General features: G+C 39.3%; 1 protein-coding gene across 1 annotated transcript in view; it reads left to right on the forward strand.

The window, feature by feature from the left end:
* The first annotated feature begins 702 nt into the window (after window positions 1–702).
* The window catches only part of NXPH2 (neurexophilin 2), a 109,887-nt gene continuing 89,149 nt past the window's right edge, over window positions 703–21,440 (forward strand). The window contains exon 1 of the mRNA XM_058715415.1: window positions 703–1,641. Coding sequence (XP_058571398.1) covers window positions 1,591–1,641 — 51 coding nt within the window. The 5' untranslated portion in view covers window positions 703–1,590. The remainder of the gene's footprint in view (window positions 1,642–21,440) is intronic.

Here is a 21,440-nt window from a genome sequence, read left to right on the forward strand (position 1 = left end):
CTCTGCTTCAAACGTGGTCCTGGACCATTTAAAGACTTACAAAACTCCCCTTCTTTTCCTGTTTTGGGGTGGGAGGTGGGCAGTAAGAAGAGAAGGGTTTTCTTAAAATTCCCCTAGGAATTTCCCGTAAGATTCTATCCCAAACTTCACTTTTTGTTGTTTTATTTTTTGAAGGCTGGAAATCAATCGCAATTCTTCTCCCTTGCATCAGTATGTTTTTCTTCCGTAAGTAAGAGCTTTGTGTTTCTGGGTGTAGGAAATAACCTTGTTTTGCTCATTCTTGTCGAAGCAGCTGCCCAGAGACTCATCCCTGGAAAAGTGACCGTACTTCTCTGGACCTTAAATTTCCCACCTGTTCAATAAAAGGGTTGATGAATGGTGGCTACATTCCCATCCACCATAAACATTGGAAGAGCCTGAGGCCCATTGCCCTTTGACTTTTCCCCTCAAATGTCCAGCACAGAGATGGTTAAAGGTTCAGGATCTCTCCAATGGCGAGTTGTTAACATGGGAGTGAGGTTCACTAGCTGCAGGTGTACAGCCTCACCCGGTCTCAAAGATACCCCTCTCCAAGATTTCCCGAGTGGGAGGCTGCAGTGGGGTTTTCTCCGTTCTTCTCCCGCGTCCCGGCAGGTTTGCGCGGCGCAGCTCCGTTGGTCTCTGGGCCACCCAAGCTGTCTACACCACCTTCAAACCCGAGCAAGCCCCGACCGCACACCTAGCTCGATTTCTCCTGGCTCTGCCGCTACCCCTTCTCCAGGTCCCTCTCGGTTCCCCCTACTTCCCACTTCCAGAAATCCTTCCAGCCACGCCAGCCACACTTCACACCCCTCGCTCAGGGCTCAGGAGCTAGGCGCTGCCGCAGAGTGGGGCGCTCTCCCAAGGCGTCCGGGGCTCCAGCCCCACCTCCCCGCTTCAGCCTTTCTTGTTCGCAGCCCCCCACGCCCCGCCCAGGACGCTGCTGTTGCCTACGCTTCAAACTCCTTGGGTGTTCTCTCGGAGCCCTCTTTCTCGCAGCCATACAGGGAGACTCCCCCCGCCCTACCTCCCCAGTAAAACGAGAGCGGGTCAGTGGGCACCGGACAGGCCCTCTGCTGGGCGGGGACGGGGGCAGAGAGGGCTCCGGGCCTCCCCCGGCTCCGGGACGCGCTCAGCTCTGCTGTGCAGCTGCACCGTGGGGCCGGATCCCTAGAGCAGCCTCGCGCGGGAACGGGTACCAAAGCTCCCGAGCCGCCGCCTCCAGCCCGCAGGCGTCCCCCGCGCTCACCCAGACCCCGGAACGCCGGAGTCCCGGGCACCCCTGGAGCCCCGCGTAGCGTGCGGGTCTCGAGCGGCCCCACACGCTCCTTTCCAGCCCCCCTCCAAGGAGTGGCGCGCGGGGGGCCCCAGAAGCACCTCCCGCCAGCCCGCCCTCCCCCTTCACCTTGCCCGCCCGCCCACCCGGCCCGCGCGGCGCGGCGCTGCGCTTGGATTCCGGGAGGAAAGCGCCGCACAGTGTCCCTGGCGTCTTCAGTCCTGCCCCTCGAAGTGGAGATGCGCGAGAGGCAGGCAAGGGCGCGCAGCTCGTGAGACGCCGCGCCAGCCGGCACCATGCGCCTGCGGCCGCTGCCCCTCGTCGTGGTCCCCGGCTTGCTGCAGCTGGTGAGTGCCCGGCCGGCTGCGCGCCCCACGCGCTGGGGACGCGTTTCGGCGGGAAAACCGCGCGGGTGGCCGACTCGGAAGCCGAGCCTGGGGCTTCATGGGACCTTGGGGCTAGGAGTGCGCGGAGTGGAAGGAGTTTGGGGTTGCTTTAGGGGTTAGAGGGGAAGGATCGCAGAATGGAATAGAGGGGATCTGGAGGCGGATGAGGGGCTTAGCAAGGGTTGGGACTTGAGAGCTGGGGTAAAGTAGGCGGAAAGTGGCCGGGAAGAAGGTGCGAGAGGGGATGAGGGTACCGGGACACGATGAGAATGGTCTGAAAGATTTGCCTCCAGCCCAGAGTTTGAGGGGCTTGGTGGTCTTTATATTTCACATGGTATTTTGCCCAGATGTCTGCAGACACTTCTTTCAAACCCTGACATCGTGCCTCCTTGTTTTTAGGGTCAGAGGCTCCAGGCTAGGGGAAAACTTAAGCAAAGGACCGATTGGGGGGTGGGGGGGGCGGGGAACGCAGACTGGATTTCTCTTCGTTTTCCGTCCGGCGCTGGGGACTGGGATGGGGATTTCTGCCGGTGGGGATGCAGGGTCTAACTTTCACGCCAAAGTCCACGCTGGGGCCCCCTCTCGGGAATCTCCCAAGCAGTATGTTACCAAAGACCTCTGCTGCCTGGTCTGGCGCCTGAAGGGGCTCTAAGGAATATGAAGAGTATTAGATAGAAGGTGGTTCAGGGTTTGCCAGCGAGGCTTTGGGCGACTGCTCGCGTTGTAACTATCTTCTCTCCTCGCTTTTCCCGCGTGGCGCCGTGCTCGCCTCCTTCCGAAATATACCTACATACTGTATGTATTGCTAGTTAATTCTATGTCAGGGAGTCACCAGTAAAAGCGTCAAGAGGACCACTTTTAAAGTAAAATTACAGAAAGGGACTGCTTTCGCCTGTGTGATGGTTTTCTCCTGCTCTCTTGGCACTTACCTTGATACGGTGCTGTTAAAGAGAGCTTTCTCCAGATCCCACGCTTTTTGGTCCTCATACTTAAGATTTTACTCAGTTAGCTGCGGGCTGTTAAAAAAAGGTTAAGGAAACCAAGCACTTAGAGAAAGACAATGTCTTCTCTTCTCTTCTCTTCTCTCTTTCTATTATTTCCTTCTGGAGGGTAAGAACAAGTAACTTATGAAAGTTTCTTTATCAGATGTATGATACTGTAGATGCAGAGATACTTTGCAAGTGGAGAATGGAAGGGATTCTAAAAGGTCTTAGTGAAGGGGAGAGGATAAGAAAGAGCCTGGCCATTCTCCTTAAAACAGAGATTAGCTCCACTTGCACAGCATTAAGTGAGAAATTCTTCAGTGGCATCAAGAGGAAAATGCAGTGGTGTTCCCAGATGTCCTTCAGTGAGCCATCACGTGCTGCCTATATACAATACTGCATGTTACAAAACATTTTAAATCTAAGGCATTGTGCATGCAGCATATATGCCACATCAGACTTTAGTGTCACTTGCTTTTTCAAATGTTTAAGCTGGATTCCAATAAAAGGTGATCTGGTCAGCAGCATTTGTATGGTGTGTGTAAGTGAAACTAAAAGCCTGAGGAAATCAGGTACTTAGGTAAGGTCTTCAGGATATCTTCATGAATCTCTTAGTTCGTTAATTTAATTTTGCATTCAGTGACCATGAACTGTGTATGTGTTCCACTGTGTTAGACTCTTAAAGATGAGGAAATACATTTGGGCATCTGTTGGGAAAAAGTTCTCCCATCAGCTGCTATACTGGAAATGTTAGATTCTTTTTTTTTCCACAACACCATAGTCAATAGGGACTAGGAAATACATCTTGAAGGAATTATATACCCTTCTTAAGAGCTAGATTCTAATATTACAGCACGGATTGATTGATTCATTTTTAAGGAAGCTTATGTCAAATTCTAATCCGTTTTTGGATTGTGCTTGGGTTGTAATGTTTTTTTGTTTTTTTTTTCCTGGAGCACTTTATCATGGTAAGTGAGGTGGGAGCTGCAGCCCTGTGATAAGCCCACATTTCTTACACTGCCATCCTTTTGGACAATAAAAGGCTGTTTACATTCTCCACATTCTTAGAGCTGTTTCCAGCCTTATAACACAAGGAGGTTACGGTGTAAAGGAAAACAGAGTGGCTTAGGAGGGTGGATCTAAATGAAAACATTCCCCAATCCCATCATGTACCTCACCCCAGCAGGTATAAAAAAGGGCAGATCTAATTCCACCCTTTGGGTGGCTCACAGCTTTAGTCTACCTTTTCCAGCTGATATTGAACTGATTTGCTAAGTCCTAACAGCAAGTGGATAACATGTTTTCTAGATTTGAAAACTAGTCTTTTAATTTTCTAGGAACTAGAAACATATGTAGTTAGTAGAGGTGCCATTGGGGAGGTGGGGGGGGGAGGGGCGGGGCAAGGTTGGGTTATTGCTGGAATCGGCTTTTACTTTTTCATCCATACTGGCAATCTGAAGAATATACTTTTTAAAAACTGCTAAATATTTTAAGTGAGTAGTGCATTCATTTGGGGATGTTGAAATTTAATTTTAAGAAAATTGCCTTTTTCATCAAAAGCAGTCACAGGGAGTTGGGTCTAAATAAGTCACTAACCACCTGATACTGGTACAATAGCTAGAATGTTTTTACTTGTTTTTTTTAATACTTAAAAATTTTAAGAAAACAATAAACTGAATTGATAAATATTCCAGGCAACCTATGAAGTATGTGTGTATGTTACTTGTCCCTGCCCAGTTTTCCTTGCCTGCGTGTGTCCGGTGTTTTAACAGATAGGTTACTTTCCCTAATTAACAGGATTACTAGGCATTTGCAAAATTTAAATTTCAATCCTGAATGTATTATTTTCTCTGAAATCCTTATTCAGCAACACATTCTTTATTACAGTATTAACAGCGCATTATTTCTTTTCTGCCATCTAATGATGAGAAAATTAGCATTTGAAATTAATATTATAATACAATGAGTGTTATTTCCTGACATGATACAAAGACTTTGCCAGATGACAACTTCTTACAGATTTACATGATAATGTGTAACTCATAATAAGTGTGATTTTTGCCTTTAAGTAAAAAGCAGATTGTAAAAAGATTAAATTTGAATTTAAATGGATTACTAGCTTGAGTTTAATATAAAATTCAGTGATCATTTTTTAAATAAGTTTGTTACACATTTCAACTTGTTTTCTGTGATATAATAATTTTATAAAGTAACATATAAATTAGAAGTGATATAAGGTAGCGAATTTTAGAATTCTATAAAATCAGAATACTTGTGATGCAGGTATTACAATTTTAAGTTCATCCTCGTAGAATATCATCCCACATAAACTTACTAAGGGTATTTTGTTTATCCTTTAACAAGTTAATAATTTTAGTATTTGTTTAGTACAATATTTGTACTACATATTTATTCTCAGCTCTATATTTACAAAAAGTGGTAACTTATGACTGTCTTCCATTCAGAAATCACAATTTCCCTCTTAGAGTTCTGATCAATAAACATCAAAACAGTATTTTCTAGTGTAGGATCGATAGTTGTCTGTTGGCTAGATGGCAATGCACAGTAGAACTACTGCCATGTCATGGTTACCACTTAGAGTTGGCTGGGCATTAAAATTAATTCCTCATTAAAAGCATCATTATCTTAGACATTTTTAAAGATGAGAATCAAGATCACACAGCGAAGCCCTCCATTCTAGCCACTCTTCCAGTGTAAGTTGTGTCCCTCTGGTCTGTTCTGAGATTTATGTTATCTGGTTCAGTTTTAAATGCCTTTCACACAGGAAACTGACTCCTCTTGGGAACTTATTTTATAGCTTAATAGATTTCCAAATGGAAAAGAAAAGCTTTCTTAATCTTTGTTCTGTTTTGCTTTGTTTTTTAATATTCTTTTCTCATTGTTTTTGATTAATGGTCAAAATGCTAAATAAGGCAGAAGGCTTTCTGAAAAACCTTTTAGAGGTTTTACATTGTCAGCTTAAAATGTGTAGCTCTTGCAAATCGAATGAATTAAGAAATGTTGATTTTATAATACGTTGCCCACCTTTTACCTATGAAGGATCTAATCAATACACTTTGAATGATTTAGACATTTAGCGGTGGCGATCAACAGTGAATATCAATGTGTCAAGGGTTGTGATTTCGTAAAAGCTCTGACGTCTCTTACTGTTTACATATTCTGTGGACTCCTTTACCTGAAGCATTGCTGGGTAAGATTTGAAAAAAGAATTATAGCTGCACACTCAAGTGCCTACAGTTAGGGCTGTGTCAGCGTTTCTGTAAAGAATCTCATTTCTATCTTAGCCATAAGCATTATTGCCGGTAAGAAGTTGGCATTTAATATCTGGATTTGGGAGTCAATTATTTTAAAGCTGCTTTAAAAAATTGGACCAAATGATTTTGGGCACTCACCCATGTGAGGCTACTCTCTCAGTAATCTTATGGTATGCAACAAACTAATTTCTGTATTATTTTGGCCCAGAGGTTATAGTGTTTAACGTATTTTAAATAATCCTTTCCCAGTTAACCTGTTTATTGCATCATTGTAGGATTTTGTAACATGACTTCATCAAGAGTGTTTTTAATGGTGTCAAATTCAGATGCCCTAATGATTGTTTTTATGAGTCTTTATTTGCTAACAATCTACTTAAATGTTTTACTATTTTTGATATGACCAATGGTGTTGATGACATCTCTTTATGTTGATGGCATTCTTTATTTCAAAACCCTGTTCAATAGAAAAGGATCTAAAGCAATTTACAGCATGGAGTTTCATACTATAGAAAGAATCCTAAGATAGAATTGATTGAAAACTTCTATTTTATGTTATTTTTAATGTATGAAAATCTAGAAAAAAACCTTCAAACAAATGTTTGGTTCATTGTGCTCTAAGATCAATATATAATAAGGAATTCTGTTTCTTTATGGAACGACCATTAAAAATTAAAGTTTCGTTATTTAAACCCAAAAGCCATAGAACATATTTTCCTTTTTCCTAGCCAGTCATTCAAGAAATTAAAATAGTGTCTTTAAAATTGCATTCTTGTGAATTTTGTCTTTCTTAGGCAATGGTCATACGGTAAGAGACAAAGGAAGTTTTGTACTCTTAAACTACAATAATAACGTTCTCTGAGATTTGCATATACTCACCCTTTTCAAGTTTCTTTTATATGGTTTATCACGTTCTATTCTCCCAATAAAACTATAAGATCTAGAAGGATGTCTTAAACATTTCCATTTTGAACAATGCATTCGGTGTTCCATTTCTAAATAAATTGCACCCTCAACAAATATTGACTGACTGACTGTTTGAACCCAGACTACACACCGAGAGAATAGCAGATGTTGAGGACATAGCAGCCAACAAAATAGGACTGGCCTGAGAGTGTGAGTGTGTGAATGTGTGCACATACATGTGTGTGTATGTATCTTGGGCAACTCATTTAACAACCTCAAACCCTTCATCTGTAAATGAAGTCATTAATGATAAAGTGGATGAAAAATGATTTCTGGCATCACTCTCCTTTTTTTAATACATGGTAACAGTGTTTCTGGATTTTTCTTTTTAGGAATTACATACTTAGTTACTGTACAATTTAAAGTATGTCTTACAAACATATTGTTTTAAATATAAATTTTACTTTGAGTTTATGCTGTTAACCACATCACAAAGGATATGTATATTTAGAAGTAGATTTAAACGCTGCAAGATTGACTAATGTTATCCCTGTTATGGGAAGGGAAAATTAGTTGAAAGTAAGCAAAGGGAATTGATGAACATTTATTTAACCCATATAATCAACCAAATCAATAAAATTTAAATTAAAATTGTGCATTCAGGCTCTTTCCCCTCTATACTATTTTTAAATTGTAAACTACTAACATCTAGTGATTACTTTAATTTAAATAAAAAGTAAATTGACTCTCAGTTAAATTCTAATTATTAAGATAAACAACATTACAGTTTAATACTGTACTTCAACCAGAAAAAAGATCATATGACTTTTGTGTGCCTCAATAGAATCCAGCCTATTTGACGCAGAAATACTTTTAATTACTAAGATTTCAGGAGTTCAAATGTAAATGGTACAACACTTTTAAAAGAAAACCAATAAAGAGCTGGTATGTGAGACCCTATCAAAGATGGAGAAATGTCAGTGGTCATAACTTTAGGCAACAAGCCATCTGAAACAGACTGACTAGTCCTGGGGATCAGTCCAGCTACACTTGAAACAATGTAAATGTCTAAAAACGAACCCTGACTTTGTGATATTGCTGTTTGGACCAAATAAGGTGATTCTAGGGTCAAAAAAACACTCACTTAAATCTCTTCATGCAAGAATATGCGAGATTGTGATTTTCAAGCATTGTAATATAATACTGACACTTTTAAAATCTCTCTCATCAATTTTACCTTAAGTTACCTAGCATGTATATATATTCATTCAAAACGGTAATTAATTTAAGAAATAGTCTAGATGATTTGCAAGGAAAGACCACATGTTTAATTTATATGGTTATATGAAGTCCACGTGATTTCCATTCCAGAATTCTACCCCTCTTTTGTGTGTGCAGGCTTAACCAGTGAAAGTGATCTATTGAGTCTGACAATCTGCACAACATTTTGAACAGATAATGTCTACAGTAAGAGAATTGAGACTCAAAAGAACTGTTTAACATTTTGTAGTAATGATAACGATAATTTTTATTAACAAAATTTTGCATTTTGATAATCCACGATAGAAGACAGTTGGGGTCAGTATAGGAATATTGCTATGGAAATAAAAAAGGAGGTGAAGTTTTCAAAGGTGTGTTTTCCATAGTCGTGAATTCACGTGTTGCTCCTATGTCGATGACTCCCAAATTTGAACCTCAGTCTCTACCCTGTTGTTCAGGATCCAAGGCCATATCTCCAGAGCTTACCGTTCATTGTAACTTGGATGTTTTACTACTTTCTCAGCTTAACATATTCAAAGCCACACACATCTTTCTTGAACAAGTTCCTTACACTATTCATGGGTTTAGATCTTGAGGTCACCTCTTCCCCCTTTTTAATGTCTGGTATCCTTGTATTCAGACAAGTGACTTGGAATAAAGCACTACATGGTTTACTACAGTCTTTCACACATGTGATCTCATTTTATCTTCACATCAGCTTGGAAAGGTAACCAAAATAATAGTTACTGCATCCACTTTACAGATGAAGAAACAAAACCTTTGAAGGTTTCAGAGATGGACTGTAGACCAGAAAAAGATAAAACTTGAATCATGTACCTAGTCCAGCTCTTAGGTCAGGCAGCATCCATTTGTAGCAGAAGGCTGTGAGATCTGTCTTTGATGTCCTGAATGATAGGCTTGAGGGACACTTCTAGGAAATGTCTCATTCTGTTCAGTGTCCATGCTGTGGTAGAAACCTCAACTCATTCATTTTAGGAATGTTTTAAACAGTTTCTCATAAAGTCAAAGAAGGTAAACACCACAAACAGATTCTTGGATCATGTCCCTTAATCAGGAGTTCTATTTAGGACTTAGCCTCATAGAGTTTGCCAAGTACTTTGGCTTTTATACAGCTTTAGGGTTAAGTTGTTGGCTAAGTAAATATGGTTCCAGTTAAGATCAACAGAGGATTTGAGAGTTCCTCTAATTTCTCAAGATCTCAACCTGTACCACTTCGGATTGAAAAAATGAAAAGGAAGAGAGTGAAAAGTCTTAATTTCTATTAAAGGCCATTTAATCCTGGTTGTCTAATGGGCAGGCGGGAATATGAGAAGGAGCCTGGGGGATGGGGCGGGGCTACCTAGTAGGTGCTCACACTGGTGCAGAACTTGCAAGCATTCATATTTAATTTTGCTTTACCAGTAGCATACTTCCTCTTGCTCTCTCTTCCCTTTCTTACATTTTATGACAATATGTATCTTATTATAAAGGTAATAATATATCATAGTAGATTTTGTTGGCTGTCCACCCAGATCTCTTTGAAATGTTGAAAAGACATTTCTATGGACCACCCCTGTAACCTTCGTTCCCCACCCCCAGCCTCCACCTTTTGGTTTCTATTCTAACACTGGGCAACTGTGACTCTCCTTCAGAGGAGCATCCCAGGTGTTGGTGTTGATGCACCTTGCCAGAGAGCACTCAGAGTCGCATTGTCCTGTTCCCTTCCCACCCCCTTCAGCCAGCTCTTAACAGATAAGTGACTCACAGGTGCCAGGGTGTGAAAAGCCACGTTCCCTTGCTCTGAGATGTAGCAGAATGTTCTGGAGTTCCCTCTGAGGCAGGAGGCTGAATCTACCTCAAGTGCATTTTGCTTGAGATCACATAGTTCCATGGCTTCCTTCCATTCTCTGACCTGCGGCCTCTCTCCCTTACCCGACTTCCCTGCAACCGCTTCATGATAAATCACTTGCATTCAAACACTTGTCTCAGGATTTGCTTCTGGAGAACCCAACCTCAGATTTCTGTTTAAATTTTTTTTTTAATATTCATAAAATTTAAAGTAGCCATTCTCAGCCTTGCCTGCTTTCTGCCTTCTTGCAGTTAGAGATAATCACTACTAATAATTTAATGTATATTTTTCCAGAAATTGTGGGTATATATGCTTTTATCATAATTATAACAATACAATATTCTGTAACGTATTTTTAATACGATAATATATTGTGGCCATTTTTATGCAATATAGAACAACTTGTATTTTTGAGCATTCATAGTATTTCACAGCATTGACATACCATAATGTATTTGATTAGTCCTTTATTAATATTTTGATTGTTTTAATTTTTTTAGTATAATTGTGAATATATAAAATGAATTCCTAGAACTGAAAATACTGGTTCAATGCTGGGAATGTACAATATGGTTTTGGTAAATATAAATTACCCCCTAAAAGATCATACCAAAATACAGTACCACACACAGTGTATTTGCATATCTATGTCCCTATCTGAATAGTGTTTTCCCTCTTTTTTTTTTTTTAACTTTGCTAATCTATTAGAGGAAAACACCTCATTGTTTATTAGGAAGGTAACGTGTGTTTTCATATTTAACCATTTGTATTCTTACTCTTATAAATTTTCTTAATTTTTCCATTTTTTTCTACAGCTTTAAACTTCAATATTTTTTTTATTTTGCTTTTGCGCAGTTGTTTATTTTACTATTCTTGGACATTTTATACATTGTAGGGTTGTTGTGGACACTGTTTCTATGCCTGACATTTAAAAATTATATTTTGCTGGAATATAATGAAATATATTTATTTTCATATATTTGTGTTTATATGAGTAGAACTCAGAAATGTAATTTCTGAAGTAATTTTTATTTTTAGTAATTCTTAATTTGATTCTCCTGGATTTTATGTATAGACAATTATATTATCTATAAATAATCTTATGTTTGGCTCTTTCTATTAAACACTGATGCCTCTTGAATTAAAATTTATTCTCCTAGCATATGGAGTAGAAGCTTCAGAATATTGTTGACTAACACTGGAAAGGTAGGTATTTTTTTTCATATTTCCAACTGTAATGTAAACTTTACTAAATATGATGTTTCCTTTTAGCTTCTGATAATCAATCAAGTTACATTCCAAATTAAAATAAATTTGTTGATCATAGAGGTCGATTTGAGATATGTTTTCAGCATCCTTCAAAATGATCATTTTTTTAAAAAAATGCCTACCTCTTTATGTTTCTTATTTATGAATAGTTATCCTAATAAACTGCTTAAACCAAGTTAAATTGTCTGCATTTTACTGTATTTTTAAAAAAAAAATTTAAAGGTTTATTTATTTTTGAGAAAGAGAGAGATAGAGTGCTAGCAGGGGAGGGGCAGAGAGAGAAGGAGACACAGAATCCTAAGCAGACTCTAGGCTCTGAGCTGTCAGCACTACTTGTCAGCTGGGCTCAAACTCATGAACAGTGAGATCATGATCTGAGCTGAAGTCAGACGCTTAACTTACTGAGCCATCCAGATGCCTCAAATTATCTGTATATTAATACACTGATACATGTGTTTTTATATTGTTAGTATTTTGTTTAGGAACACTATTCATAAATAAAATATAGCAAAAGTGTAACACAGCAGGTTTTGCATTAGGATTATTCAAGGACCATAATTAGAAGGACTTCTATTTATTTTTCTCAGTTCTGGGAGATATTAAAATAGCTGAGAATTGCTTTCTCTTAGAAGTTTGTTAGAGGTTATTTAATCCATTTGAGCCTTTTTGTTTTAGGAGAGAGCTTTTATTTTCTTTTTAGAGAGAGAAAGCGCGAGTGCGAGCGGGGGAGAATGGCAGAGGGAGAGGGAGAGAGAGAATCTTAAGAAGTCTTCATGCTTAGCATGGATCCCGACATGCGGCTTGATCCCATGACCCTGGGACCATGACCTGAGCCTAAATCAAAGTCCGATGCTCAGTCCACTCAGCCACCCAGGTGCCTCAGGAGAGACTTTTTTTTTAATGTTTTAAATTTTTTTTTTTTTTTTTTTTTTTTGGCGGGGAACAGGGGCAGAGAGAGAGACCCACACACACAGAATTGGAAGCAGGCTCCAGGCTCTGAGCTGTCAGCACAGAGCCCTACACGGGGCCTCAAATTCATGAGGCGTGAAATCTTGACCAGAGTTGAGGTCCGACACTTAACCAACTGAGCCACCCAGGTGCCCCAGGAGAAACCTTTTATAAACATTTCATTGTCATTATGGCTCCTTCTCCTTTCAGATTTTTTCTTCAGCCCTTATGGAATCGCTTTTATTAATTTTAAAAGAAAATTATGCATTTTTGCATATCTTCAGATTTATTTAGCATAACATTATATATGTTCTTAACTTAATTTTTAAAAATTTACTCCACACTTTTGTGAGTGCCATATTTCCCCCTCAAGTTTGTATGTTTTGGAACAGGAGTAGGGAACTGCCTTCATTCCCTCTCTAGGTCTACTGCTGTGGAAGCTTTCTGTGGCAGATTCCATGGTTAATTCTATACAGTCCAAGGTGAATGAAGCCTCACATTAAGGGGTGAGCCTCCAGGCCGCGTCCCTCTTTTTGCTCATTAGAAGATTTTGCGGCCACCTGGGAGCTGGCCTGGTGCCTGCATGCACTCCTAGCTCCTCCTGGGCTGAGCGTGGTGGTGAGAAGAGTGTATTCCACATGGGGTAAACCCTAGCTTAGTGCTCAGGTGCTGTTCTCCTTTGTCTTCTTTGTTGGTTGCAGACTGCTCAGCATATCCGGCTTTTGCATCATTCTGATTCACTCTTCTTTCCTTCCTCTAGAAGTTCTCAAATCTTGTGGACTCTTGGCATCTTTGCTTCTTTCTAGCACCGCAATGCATTCAGTCTTATTTTTGCATTCCTAGTTCATTTCATTGGAAATTTGGGAGGGAAGCAAGGTAAATACATTCACTCAGCTTTCCCCTGCAACTGGAAATCTTTTAGTCATTTTTGGCTCATTTTCTTCATCCCCTACAATATCCATTCAGTCACAAAATCCTATGAAATTTCCTTCCAAATCCTTCTGTAAACTGTCTCTTCCTCTCCACCTGCTGCCATTTCATCACTACAGCAGCCTCCTAGCCAGTCTACTTTATTCCAATGCAAGCCTTCTAAATTCACACCACATGTCATAGAATCATCTTTCTTAAATCTTCCTTTGATTTACTATGTCACTCAACTTTTAAGAATGAGATTGTGATTCCCTTTTTCTTAACACACCTAGTCTAAATGTTTCTACCTGCTTTTGCGGCCTTAGATGTCTCATCAAATATTCATCACACACTGATACCCACAGCCAGGTCTGTATCTTTAATACTCCATGAATACTTCAGATGAGGGAAAAAAAGCATACGTTTAGATGTCAGATTGACTTGGATTCCAGTTCTTTTTTTGGCATCTTGGACAAGCCAATAAATCTACTCAATTTCAGTTTCTTCATAAAGTAATGTCAATTATAGCTATTTCATAGGGTTATGGTCATTATATACAAAAATGTAAAATGCCCAGTACCTAGCGTTAGCTTAACAAAGATCAGTTTTCCTTTCCATCTGCAACACCATCAGTTCTTGGTGTTCAAGCAACAGAAGCTAACAATGACAAACTTAGGCAGAGAAGAAACTCATGAAAACAGGTGGCTCATGTGAAAGGTTGCAGAACCAGGCATGTCTAGAGCAGAATCAAGGGTCTAGGTATCTGGAAGGTATCAATTGGGCAAGATGATGAATAAATGCCAAGCTTTTTTTTTTTTTTTTTTTTTTTTTTTTTTTTTTTTTTCTGCAGTTCTTGTTTTGCTTCGTTTAATATGTCATGCTCTTGGCTTGGGTCATTTGCCTTGGCTTGAAAAGGGTGGGATACTTTGATCAACAGTTCTACACATCCTAGGGAATCAACACTATATATTGTCATTAGAGATCTTGTCATCGGAACTCCCACTGAAGGAAGAACTCTATTAGAAAGAGAGACCCAAACACCTACAAAAAAGACCCATTCCAGTTCTTCATATTAATTAGCATGATTTTTCACTCATAAACCTAGATAAGCAAAGATTACCAGACATTTGAGAGAAATCATTAGCAAGAAGGAGGATGAGGAAGAGGAAGATGAAGAGCTACCCTGGAGGAAACAGATAATATAGGGGACAGATTTCAACTTTAAAGACTCCTAATTAGTATTCTCAGAAACTCAAGAGTATATTGCATCCTGAAAATAAGAACATGCTGCTGTGAAGAAAGATCAACTGAGCAATGAGAAAAATTCTTAGAAATGAAATATATAACTGATAAAATTAAAAAGTTGGGGAGAGGGTTGAAAAGAAAGGGCAAAAGTTCGTGCTGGTGAACTGTGTGACGTGAATTCAAGGAAGTCTGTCATGACAGAACCAAAAGACCAAAATGGGAAATAGGAGTTAACAGTGAAGAGACACAGAGAACCAATTCCAGAAAATCCAGTGAGGAGCCCCAGAAACAGAGACCGTGAAGGGAGATGACCTAGTCAAAAAAATAGTGTTGAAGGGACTGGTTTAAAAACAAGAGAATCTGATGAAATTTCTGAACTCAAAGGAAATAATAGAAAACCCTAAGAGCTTTCAGAGAGACAAGAGATTACTGACAAACACACATACGTCTCTTTAACCACACTAGACGTTAGAAACAATGGAATAATGCCTTAAAAGTTCTGAGGGGGAAGGGATATTGAGCCAACAGCCAAATTATATTAAATGTGAAAGGGAAAGAAGAAGAAAAAAGAAGAGAAAATCAGAAAAAATGAAAAATGACGTTTGGGGCATGCAAGGATCTCTGGGGAGTTACCACTCACACCATATGGAATAATCTTCAAAGACCTAGCTCAGCCAAGCAGGAAGAAATATAGAACAGGGGAATGATGTGGGACACAGTGGTGTCTGAGTATGACTCAGAAGAAGTAAAGAAAGCAAAGAAAGGAACGGTTAGCTTCTGACCTTGGGAAGGTGTCAAAGGTGTCGGGTTCCGTTTCCTTCTCTGTGTCTGGTCACACTGTGACTCTACAGGGAAGCCATTTCACTCTTTTCAGTTTTATAAATGCTGTTTGTTTACTGTGTTTGGAATGGATTTATACACAAAGCATGAGTGATTTCAATATAGTCTAAGAATGGAATGTAAGCATAATAAATATTAATGAACTAAAGTAATAGAATATGATAAAAAATTTGGAGGTAAAAGGAATACACAGGTAAAGGTAGATGAGCATGCCAGTTTCCTTACCTTTCATAGTAAGAAGAGAAGCTGTCTAATGTTAATAAATTAAGAAATAGGGTTAAAGTCTTAAAAGCTACCAAATAGAAGACTTAAAAGTAATACAACCAACAAAAATTATGCATATAAATTTATTTACAATGTGCTTTTATTCTTTGTCATATAAACAGGTTAGAATGATAAATTTAATATTAACAACTGGAAACTGCATTTTGACCTTCAAATGTGATTTTGGGTATGTGCACTTGTTTTTTGTGAAGTGCTTTTGGCATATACTATCGCTGTGAATTTCAAAATAAGGGTGTTCTTTTTTAGTGGAGGGAGCTGCCCGGCAGTTATAAAGGCATGCTTATAAGGTCCTGAGTGTGCATTCACTAAGATGTGATGGATATGTGAATGGCAGAGATGGTGGTGATCGTTTCATGAGTGTATACTTATCTCCAAGTGTATACATTATACATATATAGTATTTTGTATGTCAGTCATGCCTCAATAAAGTGATTTGGAAAAAAAAAAAAAAGGTAAGCAGAGACAACCTATTTAGTCATGCTATATGGCAGGGTTTCCCAAACTCAGCACTATTGTTGACATCTTGTACCAAGTAATTACTTGCATGGGAGGTTAGGGGCAGGGAAAAGGAGGCTGCCCTGTGCATTGTGGGATGCTCAGCAGCATCCCTGGACTCTACCAGCTCACTAGATGCCAGTAGTATACTCTCCCAATTATGACAACCAAAAATGTCCCCAGACATTGACAACTGTGCACTGGGGAGCAAACACCCCCTGATGAGGACCACTGCTGTAGGTGATTCCTGGCTGTGAAAAGCTGAACCAAATGACCTCTTTGGCCTCTTCCAGTTAAATGCATTGTTGGAAAGGGGTTAGCATTTTGCATAGACCTAGTTTCTTAACGCTGTTTTCCCCATATCTCAGGCAAGTTTCCTTCAGTTCAATTCAATTCAAACAACATTTTTGAATGCCAACTCTGTTAGGCACTCTGCCCAGGGTACACATCTCTGTTAAACAAATTTCCCTTTTTAAGGGAAATGGATGAGTGATTCCCCTGATATTGCTCTCCTGGATAGGATTTCCCTCTTTAGTAGAAATTCACACATTTCATTTTGCCTCAGGTGCAGCTCTTACCAGTTGTTAGGGCTGGCTCAGAGAATTTTAGTAAAGCCTTTGAATTTCCATATTTTAAAATGCAGTAATAAGAAAAAAAATTACCTTGTAAAAGATAGAAGACAGCAACTAAAACTGAAAATGACAATCATAAATAATTGGTTAATAAAAATGTGAACTGAATCACATTTGATGTGTGTATTTGTTACAATTAACATATAGTAGGGTTACATTCTTCAATGAGTTTATCACAACCCAGATTATATTATGCATATCAAAACTGGAGAGTAGTGCTTTTGAGTAGGAAATTCCATTTAGTGTTTTTGACATTTTAAAAAGTAGCTTAAAATTATTAAATTCATACTAAAATATAAACTCCGAGTTACTCTTTTTATGAATGGTATAAATCACTTCTACATTGGAATGCATTCTTTCAAGTTTATTTATTTTTATTTTTGAGAGAGAGAGTGAGCAGGGGAGGGGCAGACAGAAAGGGAAAGAGAGAATCCCAAGCAGGTTCTGTGCCGTCAGTACAGAGCCCCATGTGGGGCTCGATCTCACCTTGTGAGATCATGACCTGAGCCCAAACCAAGAGTCAGACACTAAACTGACTGAGCCACCCAGGCGTCCCAATTGGAATGCATTTTTAATTACATTTCTTCTTTAAGGCAATTCTCATTTTTAAAAAATGTACCTGTGAAGGTATATGCACTGTAAGAGTTGCTTCTTTTCCTCCAGAGATAAACATGGCAATAAATAAGTACACAGAATCCTTGCTGGTGTTAAAATTTGAAACATAGTATGTTTTCATGAAATTATAGCTAATTTCTATAAATAATGACTACTTATTGGGACAAAGTCTGAGAACCACAGTGGACTACAGCTCTTTGCCTTTATATCTATGGTAGATGAACCTGTGCATAGGCTCCTGTAGCCTCTGGAGTGAGTGTGTTGAGGGCACCGTGGGCAGGCCAGTACATCCTTCCTACTGCCCTTATACATACACACACGCCCTGCACAGAGAACACTCTCCTACTGAACTTTCACCACCACATCAAAAGTGGTATCTTTTCATTGGCAGGAGGATGTTTTTTCTCTACCTTGAAAGTTATAGACCTGTTTATATTGTGCTAATGTCATTCTCTACAAATGCCTGCACAAGCCATTATTTACTGATATTCTCCTACCTTCCATCAAAGGTTAATGTAGGAGATAGCCTTAGAAAAACAGGTGTTTTTTTTTTGGTTTTTTTTTTTTTTTTGCAACACATATATTCATATTTTCATTCATGGCTTCATATGCCAGTTTAAGTGTCTTGTAGGCATAGTACTATGCCAAGCTTTTCCTTAGAATATATTCCTAGGAACAAAAGTATGTTTCCCTAAATCAACTATCATGACTTAAAGAATAAGAGTTTCAACTCAGTGTTTTCTATTTACTTTTTCTACCAGGAAAAGCAGAGCAAATTTATAGCTCATTGCAATGAGTACCTTTACTAAAACCAATTTTCTTGAAGGTTTTCTCTCCCACTATATAGTTCTTGACCTTGTATTCTTTTACATATGGTCCTATGATATACAGCTTATATCATGTGCCTTGAAAATACTTTTTGAAAGTATTTGTGCTAAAAGTTTCTTGGCCAGATGTTTCTCCATTGCTGTTCCTGAAATTTGATGGAGTCTTTTCATTTCTGCAGGTATGAATTTCCTCTAAAAGTTTCCTTCTGAAAATTGAGGTGGTTGGATTCAGTGATTCCCAAATGCTGGTCTATGTATGCCGACTGCAACAGCCACAATGAAAGAGTGTGTTCAGAGCCTTCAGGCATGTTATATCAGTGTCTGTGGGTTGGGGCCAAGGCACCAGGTGTTGCTGGGGCCCAGCCAGATTTGGGAACCCCTAAGCCAGATGGTCTCTTAGATGTTCTTTGGCTTTATGAATTTATGATGCTGTTGGAGCCTTGGCCTCTGATGGGTGGAATATAAGCCATATTATTATGGCTTATGGAAGGAGCTGCAGTTACCCTGGCCACCATCACAGGAAGGAGATGGCCTCAGGTCACACACCAGGGGTTTTCCCAGCTTCTGCAGACCTTTCCTCCAAAGGCATGTTAAGTGCTTCTCTCTGGGCTCCTGCATACTGCTCACACCTCCACTGGAGACGGAAGCATCTCTTTGTATAGTCCACTTAAATGAAATCTATAAACACTGAGAACGTAGATGTCAGTTTCTAACACCACAGCCAACCACACAGTAGGCATCCAATAAATGCTCAAATGACTGAATGAATGAACTTTTGAGAGAAATCACTCAATAACCTCCTTGATGAGCCATGCTTCAAAGCCAATGGAAAACTACCTGTAACAGATTACAAGGAAGAAATTTGAGTGACAGATTAAATCTAAGTGCTATACATTAGCATCCCTGAACTCCTTCAGAGTGCACCCGAACCCCCTTTGTTTTGGAACTCTGGGTTTATATGAGAAAAGGCCCTTAACTTTTCTTAATGGTATCATCGCAAGGATCCTCTGGGACAAAACTTTTACACCTAAGTTACAGCACCATAAAAAGATAGATTTATTTGCTCTGTGTGATTATTTTAAGACTAAGTCTGTTATCTTCTATTAGAACAAAGAAAGGATATTCTCAATAGCCAAGGAACTGATTGATTCCAGTGTTTACCCTTTTAGAAGTAAATACAGATAGGCACAAATAAAATTTGATGTTGGTTCACAAACATGCCCCTTATAAAGCTTTATAATCTCTTCTTCTTATTATTATTGACTCCTGTGTTTTTAATAAAATATGCTGTGCTGTTGCCCTTTTTAATATATTAAAATTTATATACTTAGAGAAATAGATAACAGGGAAAATTTTATTTCTAAAGTTTAGAGTTAAATCATTTGATAGAAAAATTTAATGAAAATAAGGATTTAAACGTTCAACAATTTTAAATTTATGATCAAGATTTCTGATCTGGTTTTTAACTCTGAAATTTCAAAGACCACACACGGTTTTAACAGTCATCCCTTTACCTATCAGTAAGCACTGTAACCTTCTTGTAAAATGACATGTGCCCCAACTCTCCCACTTTAAATATAAGTAAATGTAATGTGAATGGAAGTAGGCATAGCCCGACCTGAGGAGCCAAGCTTGGTTCTGTAGGATATGGAGCCTCTTCTCATTATACTAAACAAGCACATTTCCAGCAGATAAAGAAGCAGATCTCCTTTCAGTTGAAGAGTATTATTTGTAGACAGTTATGGTTTAAGCAGGACACAGCTCACAAGCTCCATGTGATAAAAGCATCCTCTGTTTATTCATAGGGAAGGTTCTTGCACTTTCACTCAGGAACAGCTTTTCTTCTGGGTTCCAACAACACAAATATTATAGTATAATAAGCTATTTTTATGTGTTGTACAACATTTAAGTTAGCAGACCAAAATTGACACGGTGAAGGCACATGACCAAATCATTAAAAAATTCGTTTTATAATATTTGGCTTTGGGTTTATATTGGGGAGATGTAGAACCAAATCAAAATGTATCCCAGTTGTTATTAAATGATACACCTGCAGTAGGAGAATGGTATTTTATGAGTGCCAGTAGTGAGCAAAAGCTGTCATCTTTGAATGTGATTAATGAGAGACTTAAAGTTTTTATTAAGCATTCTGGTGTGCTAGAGGCTTCTGGGTAAAGTGTGAATCATGGGGAGAGATGCCAGAATTGGTGTGAAATCTGGTTTCTTTGGCAATGTCATACATAGCATAGCTTGTGGACACCCATGATCTCGATTGACCTTTTTGATGACATAATACAGTGTCGTTCAAGGCTCTCATCTCCAGATATGTCAGGGATAGGTTACACGTTGTGCTATAAAAGAAGCAAAAGTCATGCTTTTTCTCTTTACATCTGTTCCCTTCTTTCACCTCACATACACTCAGCTTTGAATCTGCTTAATGTGCTTTCTAACAGAAACTTCTGCTAAGCTCTTTCTCTGGGGACCCAAGTGGTCCTGGCTACTTCCCAGTTCTGCGTATACCAGAACTGCGTATATCTCTAATTCAGGAAAGAAACTCTCTAAATTTCAGTCGTGTTTAATCCTTATGCTACTCTGGATTTCAACAAGCCTAATCTAGGATCTCCACCTTTGTAACCCTGTACTCTGAAATGTGATGACGTTTTGTGTGGTTAGCACTACTCCCCTGACACCCTCTTGAATCCCACAAGCGTCTTAAATGGTTAGCTTCAGATGCCTGCCTTTTAATTTTCTAATTCTCAGAGCTGCTAGGTTTCTCTTTAGCTGAATCTGCTAACCTTTTTTATCTTCAGATAATCCACACATTTGGATGCACATGATGAAGCGTACTTTGCCTTAGATATGTACTTCAATCAGAATCTTTGAAAGTTAAATGTTCTTGTATCTGCAAGCGACCAGAAAACCACTTTTCCAACTTTATTTTAGTGAACTTTGGGGGTGGAGGAAGATGTACTTGGGTACTAAAGCCCAAGCCAGGATCCTCCTTCCTCAGCTTCAAATGGCACAGGAAACCCCCTTCAGGTTTCCAGCATGCTGTCTCAGAATAGCTCTCATTTCTGTGCCACAGAACACGCTTTGGCTTCTCGCTGAGAGCCAACAGGAGGCACAGCAGATGTATTAGTAAATCACAGAAATTACAAAACTATGAGGAAATACAGGCACATAACATTGAAGAGCTCCGAATGCATAAATGTAACTGGGAGTGTGCTGTGGCCCTGACTGTTGGGGACCTGGCCAAGAAACTAGGTGTCAAGGTTGCCCCATTGCTAGAATAGTTGACAGCCATAGGTGAGTGGTGAGATCAGGTACTACAGATCAGAAAAAAATGTTTGGTTTGGGGTTAGCCATGTGTGGCCAGAGAATATTTTAGAGACTGGTGAAATAACTGAGGTTAGGCAGAGCATAAG

The sequence above is a fragment of the Neofelis nebulosa genome, chromosome 2, assembly GCF_028018385.1.
Source record: "Neofelis nebulosa isolate mNeoNeb1 chromosome 2, mNeoNeb1.pri, whole genome shotgun sequence".
Lineage (NCBI taxonomy): Eukaryota > Metazoa > Chordata > Mammalia > Carnivora > Felidae > Neofelis > Neofelis nebulosa.